At 43.7% G+C, this 13,767-nt stretch overlaps 1 protein-coding gene across 1 annotated transcript in view; it reads left to right on the top strand.

Moving 5' to 3' along the window:
• POLE (DNA polymerase epsilon, catalytic subunit) overlaps positions 1-13,767 on the top strand; it is a 300,678-nt gene that overhangs the window by 182,445 nt on the left and 104,466 nt on the right. The window contains exons 31-33 of the mRNA XM_086943189.1: positions 5,983-6,195; positions 6,382-6,525; positions 10,614-10,754. Coding sequence (XP_086799315.1) covers positions 5,983-6,195; positions 6,382-6,525; positions 10,614-10,754 — 498 coding nt within the window. The remainder of the gene's footprint in view (positions 1-5,982; positions 6,196-6,381; positions 6,526-10,613; positions 10,755-13,767) is intronic.

The following is a 13,767-nucleotide window of genomic DNA, read 5'->3' as shown; positions in this document are numbered from 1 at the left end:
TAAAAACTAAAAATACTTTTTGTCTGTCAGCCTCTAGAATAATCCTCACTGAGACTTATCTTAACTGGAAAAAACGGGGTGGAAACACAAATAATAGTGATCTGAGCTTGACACAGTCAGAAGCCTCACAGACTGAAACTACACTGACAATGGTGTCTAGAGGCTCCTCCAGCAAAGAAAATAATTTGGTTCCCCTACAGAGAATTAAAATTCACTGTCGGCCACCAGGCTGAGACTGAAACTGCGGGAGAGAGGTGGGGACAGGCAAGCGTAAAGGGGTGCACAATGCAGAAGCAGATAAAGCACTAATAGCAGAAGAGCAGCACCTACAGCCGCAGGTACTTCAGCAAAAAAGAAGCCTGAAACAAAGGACAGGCTTAAAGATTTTGTTTTGTATCAATAACCAAAGAGCATGAAAAAGTGGAAAGACATTGTTTAACAGTATATAGTACAGCACGTTTGGAAAAAAGCGAGGGGAGTAGTGATCCTTATGGAGGGGCAGATGAACTTTAAACCATGTCCGATAATGAAGGACACAAGGAATTTGGATGGTTGTCTCAGGCTCATTCAGTAGATGAGAGATCTTTGTCACTTCAGCCCCAACCAGTGGGATCTATCCATTGAAGACCTTCTCCTAGCTCTGATGTGAAAGAGGAGACTGGAATGAAATTTCACAAAGTAAGGTGCACCCCGAACTAAGATGCCTTTCTAATGATAATAGATAATCATGCATGCTAATAACTTAACCCCACAGTGAGGAGATTTTCTCTCCAGCACTTAAATCTTTTTCATGCATGGACTTTCTCTGGTCATGGCACTGCACCAAACAGGCTTAGGTGCTAAGATTCTGGCATCTACAATATCTACCCATGCCCAAGTTGCGTGCATATACACTGTGCGAACTCAGACCTTACTTTTTGTGGAGGAATAACTTTGCTTTTGAAAAAGCTAATGAAATTTAAATAATTGAAGTAAAAATGATATTTGATATCCACAGCAAAGTGAAAACCTCACCTGAAATTATATGAAATACATTCAAGGTGTTGCTGAGTGGTCTGATATGGACTCCCATAAAAACAAAGCTAAAATTTGACTTTTGACAGATCTCCAGGCATTAAATTGGTAGAAGCAAAAAGTTATCAAGATCCCAAAACAGTTTCTTGAAATTTTACCAGGGTGGGGTTTCGCATATGTGTGTTAACAATTTGTCTACATTTTACACATAAGTTACAAAATGTGAATGAAATTGTTCAGATGTATAAAGAAGTCAAGAGATTTGTCCAGAATCACCCAGTTTTTTTAAAGGCTGAATTACAATCTAAAGGGCTTATTTACAAGTCCCTTGCTTCACCAGTGCCTCATTTTTCCCATATTAAGTGACACACCAGCGGTGCAAGGGGCTTGTAAATAAACCTGTAAGTATCCAAGTTCATCATCTTAGCAATTGGACCATATCTCTACCCCTAGCCATGAGCTGTACAGTATTTTAATATCTTCTTTGGTGGCTTTAGCCCTAAACCAAGCTTCTTTGGATCTTGCTCTGAAATTCAGCTCTAGGGGTATCCATAGGACCAGATAGTTCTGTGGTGGAATGGCTGTCCAAATCAATCTTCCTAACACTTTAAGGAACATAATGATCAAATGAGAAAACCTACCACGTCATAATACTGCACCTCGGGCTCATTCATCTAGCCCGAAGCTATTTGTTATCATTTCCTTATCAAACTTAAATAACTATATACTCTTTGACAAAGCAACCCAAATGAGTTTCAGAACCATCTCAGGGCAAGTTATGCAAAACTGTTACTGGCTGTTTGCCAGAAACTTTCCGATCAGTGTTACACATTCCAGATGTTGTAAGTTCACTTCAGACAAACAAAGAATCCTCTTTAAGAAAAACAAGAATGCATAATTAACAGCTACAAAGTAAGAATATTTGGAAGATCTCCAGGCATTAAAATGGTAGATGAAAAAGTTATCAAGACCCCAAAACACTTTCTTGATTTGAATTTTCTGCGAATCACCTCTGTTTCAACTCTTTGCCACTAAAGAAAATACGGAGTAATTCTGTCCATGTATCCAGAATCAACCCAAGGAGTTTGCCATATTTATCAGCTCATAATTTCCCAAACGTCATAATCAGGCTAAAACAGTCCAAGAATAGATTGTGCTGACTGGCTTACCAGTGGTGGTTTCAGGATAAGCGCATTCTTTCAGATGCCAAACAGAAGACTGCCTTGTAGGCCAGATTGCATCTCAAAGAAAGTCTGGCAAAATCTTTCACCACAACCCAGCACCTTTGAGCTTGACTGGCCGTCTTGAGAACATTTATTATAGGCATCTTAACCTTCCTCTTTACTGCATGCTCATTTGAAGGAAGTCCAAGGCAGAGTAACAAGATCTACCTAGACCATTAAAAGTACGGTGTAATGTACCTGCAAAACATTGTGAACGCAACATGAGGGAACAAGTGGCACTTATTTATTTTGTGTTTTATATAGTGCGAACTTGACCCAATAGGGTGTCAGAGCACTTAACCGAGAAATAGCGGTCCCGATTGCGACAGTAGCAAGTATCATAAACTCAAGAATGAATAACAATATAAAACAATATAAAAAAACAGTGCCAGTAAAAGTTCTCTGTGCTTACAATAGTATCCGAGACTGACCGAATACGTAAAATTATAAATTTCCTTTTTAACCATCAAAGGACTCTGAGTTCATAGTTAAGCTGAGTGCTCGCCTCGGTGGCATACCGAGCAGGGGCCTCTGGAAAAGGAAGAACCTCTTACTTATGCTGTGTAGTAAAAATTGGCCTACAGTTCTTGCCTTTAAGGTCCCTTGGCTAGCTATTGGAACAAGCAGAAAATGTCCTTGACCGACCTCTTTCCTCAACATTCTGTTAATAAAGTAAATTTTTATAAGGTTTAGAGTCTGCTTCTCTTCCAAAGCCAGTTACAGTTGAATTACTTTATCTTCTCCTACTTGGTAAATATATTGTAATCCGGATTAATATGACCCTCTATTTGAAACCAAGAATATAGTAACTCTACTAGTGTCCCTTACATCGGTCAGGCTGGGTGAGCTAAATACAGTTCTTAAGATCTCAACAGCGTCACACTGTATTTCATAACACATCCCTTTCAGGGCACTTATATCCTTCAAGAGATAATTTAGACTCCCTCATTATGCAGCCTATTTCTCTGCCAGTGCCCTTTCCAAATCTCACCTCCCCAAAAGTGAGATTTCTCTTCTTTCGATTTTGAAAAGGTTCTTATATACCGTGTGGAGATTATCAAGAGTATTTGAATTTTTTATTTTTTTTAATCAATTATTTTAATTATGGTCCTGGCCACTTTGGCTTAGCCTGCTTGAAACAAGGTTTCCAGGTGAATGGTATTGTTTTACTATCCGAAGTCCACTAGTTAAGGCAACTATTGTTGAACTCTTGAAGAATGTTCCTTTCAGTGATACATGCTGTACAGCATCTTGGAAATCAGTCCCTACTGTTATCAAACTATTGCTACTTGGACTTCAGTGTGGAGCATCAAGAAGGCCAGGTGTTTGATGAAAGTTACTAACTAAAGAAGTCGGAGTTCTCTTGCTATTTCCCTGATTTAGCTTCCACTGTATTTTAAGGCTAGCTCAACATCATATGCTGTGTTTGTGAATACCAAAGAATAAATATCCAGTAACAGTGAAACAAAAGTTATTTAGTTGTAATTCTAGTTTTCAGTCCTAGGTATGTTTTTTTGAATGCATAAAGCTTGCTCGTTTTCATGCTAGGAGACCGGTTAAAATTCTACTGGATAACTAAGCCTTCACCCAAATGAATACCGTACTGGATGGTAGGAATATAAACACAGCACTGGCTCTGAGGGCTGGCGAAGTATCGCTCCATAAACCAGTGTGATAGTATCACCTCCCTTGTGGCTGCTAACCTGTTCCGTTTTACCTTCAGCCAGAATGGTACTGTGTTTGGCGAGAAAGCAAAAGACAGATGATGGACGGAATGCAGAGCAAATCAAATATTCACCCCCAGTCAATAGATATGGGTTAAATTCATTGTTCTTTTGCTTACCATGCCACGCCAGTTTAGACCCAGATATATGCAAATCAGACTTGACCCTGTTATGTTATGTTATCTAATATTTATAGAGCGCACGGCTACTCCCCGGAGTGTCCCGGCACTGAGATAACAAAGACCCCATAACATCAGACAAAGCATTCTACTACACCGAAGCTCACAGCTGAAGGAGCCATGTTTGTAGACTCCACCTAAAGGTAAGTAGGTCCGGAATCTGTCTAAGAGCGATGGCCAGACTGTTCCATAGCCGGGAAACCACTGCCTGAAAAGATCTACTCCCTACCCGGGAGAGCAAGACCTTCGGGCTGAGATCAGAAGCTGAGAGGAAGATCTCGGTGTGTGCTGCGGGATATAAGGTTGAAATCTTTCCCTAAGGTAGGCAGCTCCAATCTTGTGGAATGCTTTAAAAACCAAGACCAAGGCTTTAAAACATATTATTTTCCGCACTGGAACCCAGTAAAGCGAGTCAGAAGCTGGGTAGTACGAGTCCTAGCTCCTGTCAGAAAAATGGCCCTTGCTGCCATATACTGAGTTACCTGTAATCGGCCCAGAAGATACTCAGGAAGGCCCAGATACAGGGAATTAACATAGTCCAATCTGGACACCACCAGGGCCTGCACCACTGTTTTCCTATAGGGGACTGAGAGCAGGGGGAGGAAGTTCCACAGCATTCTCAGCATCCCGAAACAAACCCCAGCCACCGCTTGGACTTGGGCCTTCATCGAGAGGGCCGCATCCAATTTGAGCCCTAAATTTTTCCCAATGGTGACAGAGGATGAAGGGAGGGACATGTCCTGAGGTCATCAAGAATACCAAGCTTCAGACTGACGTGGACCAAAGAAAATGTGCCTCATGGGAACAGTCCATCCCGAACTGCCAAGCCAGGTCCTTCCTAGACCGAAATTTAGCATCCTGGGGCCAGTTTCGGGGCATCACTCATCAGCCTGGCTAGCTTGAATCCAGTGGCACAGTGAGCCCGGGACCCACGTCTGCGCATAACATAACGTGTATTTGTAAAGCGCACGTTCACCCAGAGGTCTCTTGGCGCTGAATAACAGATGTTCATTTTTACCCAACTCAATGGTACTCATTTTATTGACCTCAGATGGATGAAAGGCTGAGTGGACCCGCTGGGATTTGAACCTGTGACCATGAGGTCGAACACAGGCCCCTGCAATGGACGCATTAGTCCACTGAGCCACCAGACCCAGCGCACTTAGGGCGAGAAAGCAAAAGAGACACAGATGGTGGACAGAATGCAGAGCAAATAAAACATTCACCCCCAGTCACTAGATCTGGGTTAAATCAATCGTTCTTTTGCTCACCTTGCTTCCCCGCTTTAGACTGAGCCATATGCAAATCAGACTTGACCCTGTGCCTCAAGGGAACAGTCCAGTCCAAACAATGGATTTAGGCCCAGATCTCTGTACTGGGTTGACTGTATGACATTGTGTTGCATTCTGTCCAACTGTTCTTTTAGCATTTCTCACCCCGATTGGGACGGGTATGCCCAGATGTGGGCCCTGTGCTCTCCATGCCACTTGGGTCAAGCTATACCAACTGATGAGGGGTGAAACCCTGAAACCGGTCCTAGGATGCTTGTTTCCAGTCCAGGGAGGACCTGGCCTGGCAGTCTGTTATGGACTGTTCCCATTGGGCGCAGGGTCAAGACAGATTTGCATATGGATGGGTCCAAACTGGAATGCTATGGTGAGCAAACAAAACGCTGGTGTTAGTCACCTATCTCTGTACTGGGGTGAATGTATGACATTGTCCTGCATTCTGTTCATCAATTGTTCTTTTTGCGGTTCTGTTTTTGGACATCATTCACCAACGGTTGCAGAGTTAGTCATTCCTCCTCCTCTCACTCTGGTCTTCTCACACTTGTTCCTTTAGGAGGAGCGTCTTGTGTGGCTCCGGTACCATAAGAAGAAGTGGGAGCTGCAGGCTCGGCAGCGGCGAGATCGGCAGAAGAAGCGCAAGCTGGATGATGGAGATGCAGCCACCGGAGGGGGCGGGGTCATCCGAGATGGACCCACTACCGGGCTCGGGAACTTCCTGCGCCGGACTGCACGCAGCATCCTCGATATGCCTTGGCAGATCGTACAGGTACTGAGATTACAGCTGACACTGGGAAATATTGGTCTGCTCAGGGGTGCTAATTACTTGTAGTACTGCATTTTGGTGATAGTGCAGGTGAAGACTTGTTTTAGATACCCAGGGAAGGGTATTGGCAGCTTCTGCTAAGCTTTATTTAATCCTAATGAGCAATTATTCTTTTTTTTTTTTTTTCAGATAGGGGAGACTAATATGCCAGGCCTCTTCCGTCTGTGGGCTGTGATTGGCAGCGACCTCCACTGCATCAAGCTTAACATCCCGCGAGTCTTCTACGTCAACCAGCGCATCCCCAAGTCTGAGGAGAGTACGGTGTACAGAAAGGTAGGCTTCCCAGTATACTGGAAAGCAGCAAGGTACTGTGTACACACACACACACACACACACACACTTGAATACCTTTTAGTTTTCAGGTAGTTCAGTCTCCTTCATTGAGTGTACTATCACTAGAGCAGCAGTGATTTCATTTTTCTGGTCTCAGAAGCTTCTCGGTGAGTCACATTCATACGAGCAAACTTGAGCTCACCCTTCCTTGTGCCCTCACTGCTTCTAAACTAATACTTGGTGTTTAAGTTGACAGCTCAGTGGGGAGAAGAGGTCGTCCCCAGTCTCTCTCCATCGGTGCCACTTCTTTAAGAGCTCTTGTGGCACATTGATAAGATTGTGAGCTTTCACGGAGGGCATCCTACTTGAGTTTCCTCCTTTGGTGCCAGGGTACTTGATGGAGACTAAGCTCAAATTGTGAGCTGTATTAAAATGCGCTTTGATATTTCATGTACCTTATCATGGCCACAGCTCAGTGACGTTAGTAGTTTAACTGCTATATAAACAATCATTGCTAAAGCCAATAGGTCTCTTCTTTGAGACCTATTGCTTCTGCTGATGCCTCTTGTTCATGCTGCACAGCATGAACAAAAAGGGGGGGGGGCGAGGAGCCTTGATGCGTTTGCATCATTTTGTAAACGTACATGTGTCATGACCCCGGTACCACTTTTTTTTTCATTTTCTGATCCGAGATGGATCAGTACATTTTTAAAAATTTGAAAAGTTGTACCAAAGTGCTTTTTTAATGAAGCAGAAGGACTGGCAGCAATTTGCTGCCACCCCCTCCAAATACAATGCTAAAATGAAATAAAAAAATGTGACCCCAGGGTGGAGATTGAGAGCGGTGCAGAGGATCTTGTCATTTTAGCGGTTGGGGGGAGGTACAGGAAAGAAGCACACAAAAGAGGGCGCGCATGGAAGGGGAAGTAGACTCATGAGAGAGAGATAGAACAACGCAGGACAAAGGTAGAAGCACATGGACGAAAGCAGAAGAAGGGGGAGGAGAGAAACCCACAAGGGAAAGAGCTGCAAAACCCATGCACTCTCATTGAGTGCTTAAGCAACAACAACAAAAAGTAGTTATATCAAATTGATCATTGGAAGGCCACAAGTCCTGCTTCAGGGGAAGGACAAACTCAAGATGGACTATGCAAGCCATTGAATAAGAAGCAAGCAAATATGGCAATAAAGCTGTCCAATAGTAAACAATTGGTGGGCTTTAAGCCCACTGTATTGTTGCAGGGATTCTGCACATACACAGAACTATGCGCAGGAAACCAGGACTTGGTGTGTAGTGGTGTACCAGAAAACCCACCTCAGTACCCAGAACCCCAATCTGACTAGCTATAGTCTCTCATTTATTGTCCGTACTACAGCAAAGCTACCAATGATTAGACATCCTAGAACATGTCACTCTGTCCCTCTCAGGAATTGTGGGAAGAAGAACACTCTTTCGTTAAAACACTCATACCGGTCCACAACGTGAGTAAACCGAGACACGGTATAGTTTAAAATGTTTATTTTAACCAACGTGCTCTACAATGCAGTTAACTAGCAGCAAAATGCATAAGAATAATATAATCAGCATGGTTCCAATTCCTTAAAGAACAAAAGGGGAAATCATATTATAATGATAGTGGAAACAGGGCTACAACGCCTTACCACCCTCCCATGCTATAAGCTAGTTTATTATAAGTATAGAAGACCTCTAGGCTTTGTCAGGGGGACCCCATCCCTCCAAGTCAAGATGTCAGAAATCACATCTCAGGACCAGCACAGCTCTTCTTCGTTGGAATGAATCTCTCCAAGTGCCTTTTCATGCATGCAGTGCCATATTAAAAGCACCCGACTTTCAGTAGTGCAGCTGTGTTCTATGTTGTGTCTATGGACGCAGGACTGGCCATAGTGAATCAACAGCATACATTGTTTTTCGACCTTGAACACGCTGTGCAGACTAGGAGCACAGTGTACAGCTAAATGTGTGAAGGGCACACAGTTCTCATGCACAAATGCACCAGCAGTTTATCCACGAGAATAAAGCCATATAGTAACACGTGCCAAAGGGGCAAAATGGCTGCAAAGCATATACAAACTAATGCTAACTTAGCAATGTCTGCAGTTAATTTCATGACCTCTCTACAGTATGTTCTTGGTAAGCTGACAATAGGTATTTTACAGCTTGTAGTGTCTGATAGGCCCAACCTAAAAAAGGCATACTTCAGTGACCACACCAACATGTTTGCTTTCGCTAAGGTACCTATAGCAAGCATGTGTAACACAGAAGAATGTCAATTTACTCTAATTTGCAACTGTTGCTAACCCTACACCTGTACACAAATGAGTGCTATGTACTCAAAGATTGGTGGAGTGGGATATGGCACTGAAACACAATGCCATTGTGAATATAATTTATTATCTTGCACAACTGGTTTGAATTTTTATGTGAGCAGGTTGTCTGACAATTAGTTGACCATGTTGTCCACGTGGGTGGGTCTGTGCCCTTCTCTCTCTTACGTCTGGCACTTGACTTCTACTTGAGGTCATCTGTGTGGGCATCTAGGTAAACGGTGGAGAGGTTATGGGCGACGTCAAGTTGTGAGATCTCTGCTTGTCCCTGTTTGGACCTGTTACCAGAAACTCTGCCCATTCATCCAGGGTACTCCTAATCATTTCTGTCTGCTCCTATGTCCTTCAAACTAACTTTCTTCAACAAGTGTAATCTTCTGAAGCACAAAGGTGTAGTATAGGTGAAAATACGTAAATTCATTGTTGCACCTACATGTTCAGGTCCCCTAATAGTGCCTCAGTGTTTCTGAGTATGTAGCTGCAGGGTGGACTCGGGTTTCCTACTGGTAGTTAACCATCTCCTGGGGTTTTTGCTGCTATTGCTTTTGGTGGACCCCACTGTTATGTTGATGGTTTAACAGTCCCTCCAGGGGAGCAGGAATCTATTGCTCCTGGGTGTATATAAACTTAATCCATCTAACCCAGCCAAATGTTGATTGATCTCTAATGACCCAGTCCTAGGAAAACCGAAAGAGCTGTATAGTCCCAGTTCTCCAATATATTAAAGAAAATGATTAGTACCCTAAGTATCCAGAACTGGATCTTCTCATCTCAAAAGCTAGTAATGAGCGAGATTTGTTTAGGAAGGTGGATGGTGGCTAATGTGCTGTCTAAGAGGACAGAAAACCAAAGCATGTAGAGATCTGTCAACCATCACTACGACTGAATACTTAAATGCATTATGAACTCTTGGTACATGGTGATGATTTGCATCATGGATGGCATTGTCCATCCCTGTAGGTCCCTCTCTTGTCCCTCACAGCCTCTTGATTTGGTACTTCAAAAAATTATAAAATATGCATTTAATAAGAAATGACATAACTCAAACTACCCCTGTGGATCACATTTCTCGCCCTATACCTCAATCCTGCATGATCATTTGTCTTGCCTGGCATATCCATCGCAAGATGTGGGTTGATGATTCAGCAGTTTCCCAAGAATTGCACAAGGGTCCTGTAGCATAGGGTTTAACCATCACCACTCTTTAAGTGCGTCAACTCAAAACAGGGCAAGAGCGCTCCTTCGGTCACTCATGTACAACATCAAAATACTTTCCACATAGATTTTACTCAAAATAAGATACATTCCAAATAAGCACTACCTCAGAGTGTTGCATGCTGAACATCTGATAATGTGCTCCCGATATACATCTGATAATGTGCTCCCGATATACATCTGATAATGTGCTCCCACACCCTTTGAGGGAGTAAGGTGCTTTACCGATAGAATTACATACCTTAACAATCTACCCACAGTTGTGCGATCATAAGATTGTAAACGTGTACATGAACAGAACATTGATTTGTTTCATACTGGTAGGTGAAAGCATGCACGCCACTCATTGCCAATTCTGGCAGGTTCAGCCTTTGGGAAGGGACCCTTAATGTCCACTTCATTGTACCCCAGCTCAGTAACCCCTCTTGAGGGGATACTACGTAGATTCAAACTGTTTATTAAGGCAATTATTTAACCGTTTCTTTTTACCAACCTTTTTTCTCCTCATTCCATGCCTGAACCCAAAGGTGAACAGAATCCTTCCGCGTTCCAACCTGGCCTACAACCTGTATGAATACTCCGTCCCTGAAGATATGTACCAAGAGCACATCAATGAGATCAATGCCGACCTGTCTGCCCCAGACATTGAGGGTGTATATGAAACCCAGGTATGTTGCTTATTACTTCGATTTCCTTGTTACTGTGTCTGATTGTATACAGTGGTGGCACTTCAATTCACGTGTGCTTTTGAGTGTGCCTAGATTAATATTTTCAGCCATAGAGGTCCGCTCCTTCGCAGGACAGGATGCAGTCACGCTTGAGTTGCCCCTCTAAAAGAAATTGAATTCGAATTTGGTCCGCTTGTGGAAAAATTTGATCGCTTGCCTCTTTAGTTAATGTAGGGTGAGCTAATTAAAAAGCACTTGAAACCCAAAAACGAGCTGATGGCCCATACAGTTTCTACAGCTACACGTGCATATATATTCCTGGATTTTAGTATTACACGTTATTGCTCATTAAGATATGATTCTTTTTTTTTCAAAATTTGTAATGTAGCAAAAATGTCTCATTTGGGGAAACCTTGAACTCCAAATAAATATTTTGTCATAAAGAAAGCGGTTCCCAAATCAAATGTGTAGTGTGAAGTTTCATACCTAAAGCTTAATGACTCGCTTGGCGAGCAAAAGTGTTGACCATGTTTGTTAGTCGATCCACAGCTCTACAATTGTGGTTCACTTTGGTTTTGATAAAAGGATTTGTCTTCAATTATGTTGCTTCTTAACTAAGTATCTGGATCTTGAAATCCCAAAACCCTGTCCGAATTACCTTACTGTAGCCTACATTCTGACTTTCAAGAAATGTTTAGGACTTGTCAAGACTTTACCCTTGGAAATCCAGGCAACTGTTGTGGCAAGAAGAAAACATGGAGACTTTAAGTTCTGTGTACTACAGTGGTGGGGCAGAAGACTACATAACTGGCCTTAGCAGTACAGGGCAAAACACAGTCCGTGCATTACATTAAATTATTCCAATTTCGGTTGTGTTTTTTTACTGTGTGTCTATTTCCTAATAGCATTTCAGTAGGCTTGGTATATGGTTTGAAAGGAAACAACCCCTCAATACCTGTGAATTCATGGAAAATAGTTACAACCCATATTTTGTAGTTTCTACCTACACATCATGATGCCTTTTTGCCATTCTGTAGCATATGAATATCTGAAGCATGCAGAGAAATTGATTATCCTCCACTTGCCTTGGGTGGTGCGTAGCTGGCGGCCTTAGTAGTCCGTTGCATCTGGGCTCTGCTGATGCTGCTTCTTTAGGTTCTGCCATGTTCTTTAAAAAAAATTGTAACATGTTTAAGAGCCTAAACCTAGATAGTTCTCTTCCAGGGGATCCTCATCAATAGTCATAAGCATTAGAATATTCCCGCCCATGCACGGGACCCCGGAAACACTATATTATATGTGCGCCACATATATATAACCATATATATATATACATATATATATATATATATATATAATATAAAAATAAGCATTTGCAGCCTAATAAATACCAGAGCTGAATCAAGCTGTAAAGAATTTCCACCATACATGAATAACATGCATTAGAAACATGAGAAACAACAACAAAGTTTGTTTAGAAAACTGTTTTAATGCTCAGAAAACAGTAGAAATTCTCATAGAACACTGAAAGCATAGAAAGCTCCCAGGCTGCATTGCAAATACACAGTCTAAAAAGACTGAAAAGCTAACCTGTAGCTGTATAGCAATAAACTGACACCGTGCCTTTAAGGCACTCATGACCCCCAGCTTCCCATCATGCCTCAGGGGTGACAGTTAGGTCAGTTGTTCTTTCCGGCTCCTTCAGGAAGGATCCTGGTGACACAGCTCCACTCATTTCTGATTTCTGTCAGAAATTAACTTAATTTACACAACTTTTTTGGCTTACTTCGACATTTTACATCTTGTCAAGTAAGAATCTGTATTTTATTGGCAGTTTTTTTGGCTTTTTCCCCTTGAAAATGCCTTCTCTTTTTGATACCTGCCCTTCTTGTGAAAAAAAAAAGGCCAAGACAGACAAACATAAAGTCTGTATACTTTGTCTGCCTGAAGATCATGATCCAAGGACCTGTCCTCACTGCAAAGCCCTGTCAGGAAGAACTCTGAAGGACAGGAAGAGGATTCGCATATATGGCCTGGCTAGGTCATCCAGAGGAAGGGCAAGTCTTCACACCCTTCAGCTTCAGCGTCGGGCTCGGCGCTGAGAAAAGATCTACCGGTGGGTCATTTATCTAAAAAACGACCTTGGACGGCGGGCTCGCCGTCAAGAAAGGATTCAGGTACGTCGTCGACGTCGAGATTTCAAGTTCCTCCGCCGTCGTCAACTTGTCGACGATCGGTGTCGAGGACAATGACCCCTCCGCCGACGTCAACCCGGCGATGATCGGCGTCGAGGAGCATCACACCTCCGCCGTCGTCAACTAGGCGACGATCGGCGTCGAAGTGTGACACATCTGCCGTCGTCAACCCGGCGACGATTGGCGTTGAGGCCTCCGCCGTCGTCAACACGGCGTTCGGCATAGAGAACAGGCTCACCTCCGTTGTCGCAGATACAGCGGTCGATGCCGAGAGCCCAGAGTCCTCCGCCGTCGACAACCAGGCGTCGAGGGTAAGATCTCTGTCGTCGTCTCGTCGACGTTCGGCGTCGAGGGTGCCAAGTACCCCTCCACCGTCGTCGCGTAGACCCTCGACGTCGAGATTGGCTCCTCCACCGTGGTCCCAGAGACGTTCGGCGTCGAGAGAGAGGCATGTTCCCTCGTCGGCTGCACGCCGTTCGACGTCGAGGCATCCCCGATTTTCACCAGCCTCTCGCCGGCATCGCTCACCGTCGAGGCATTAGACGTCGAAAGACAACGCGACGTTGAGGTGACAAGAATCGCGGAGGCATGCAGGATCGACGTCGCAAGACTCCAGACCGACGTCGAGACCTGCTTCAGAGAGATCCAGAGAAGGATCGGTGATTCTGGTGGCTGAGACAGCACCCCCCACTCCTCCTTGCATTCGTCCAGGCGAGCTGCCTCAAGGTCAGCCTCTCAAGAGACCAGGAGCCCTGCACGCAAGTCGCCTTTGCGGCGGACGGAGCTTTCTCCTACTGAGGTGCGTTTGTCCCCGAGCT

The sequence above is a fragment of the Lissotriton vulgaris genome, chromosome 11 (assembly GCF_964263255.1).
Source record: "Lissotriton vulgaris chromosome 11, aLisVul1.2, whole genome shotgun sequence".
Lineage (NCBI taxonomy): Eukaryota > Metazoa > Chordata > Amphibia > Caudata > Salamandridae > Lissotriton > Lissotriton vulgaris.
The sequence above is the reverse complement of the archived record's forward strand: the minus strand, read 5'-3'. Positions and strand labels throughout refer to the sequence as shown.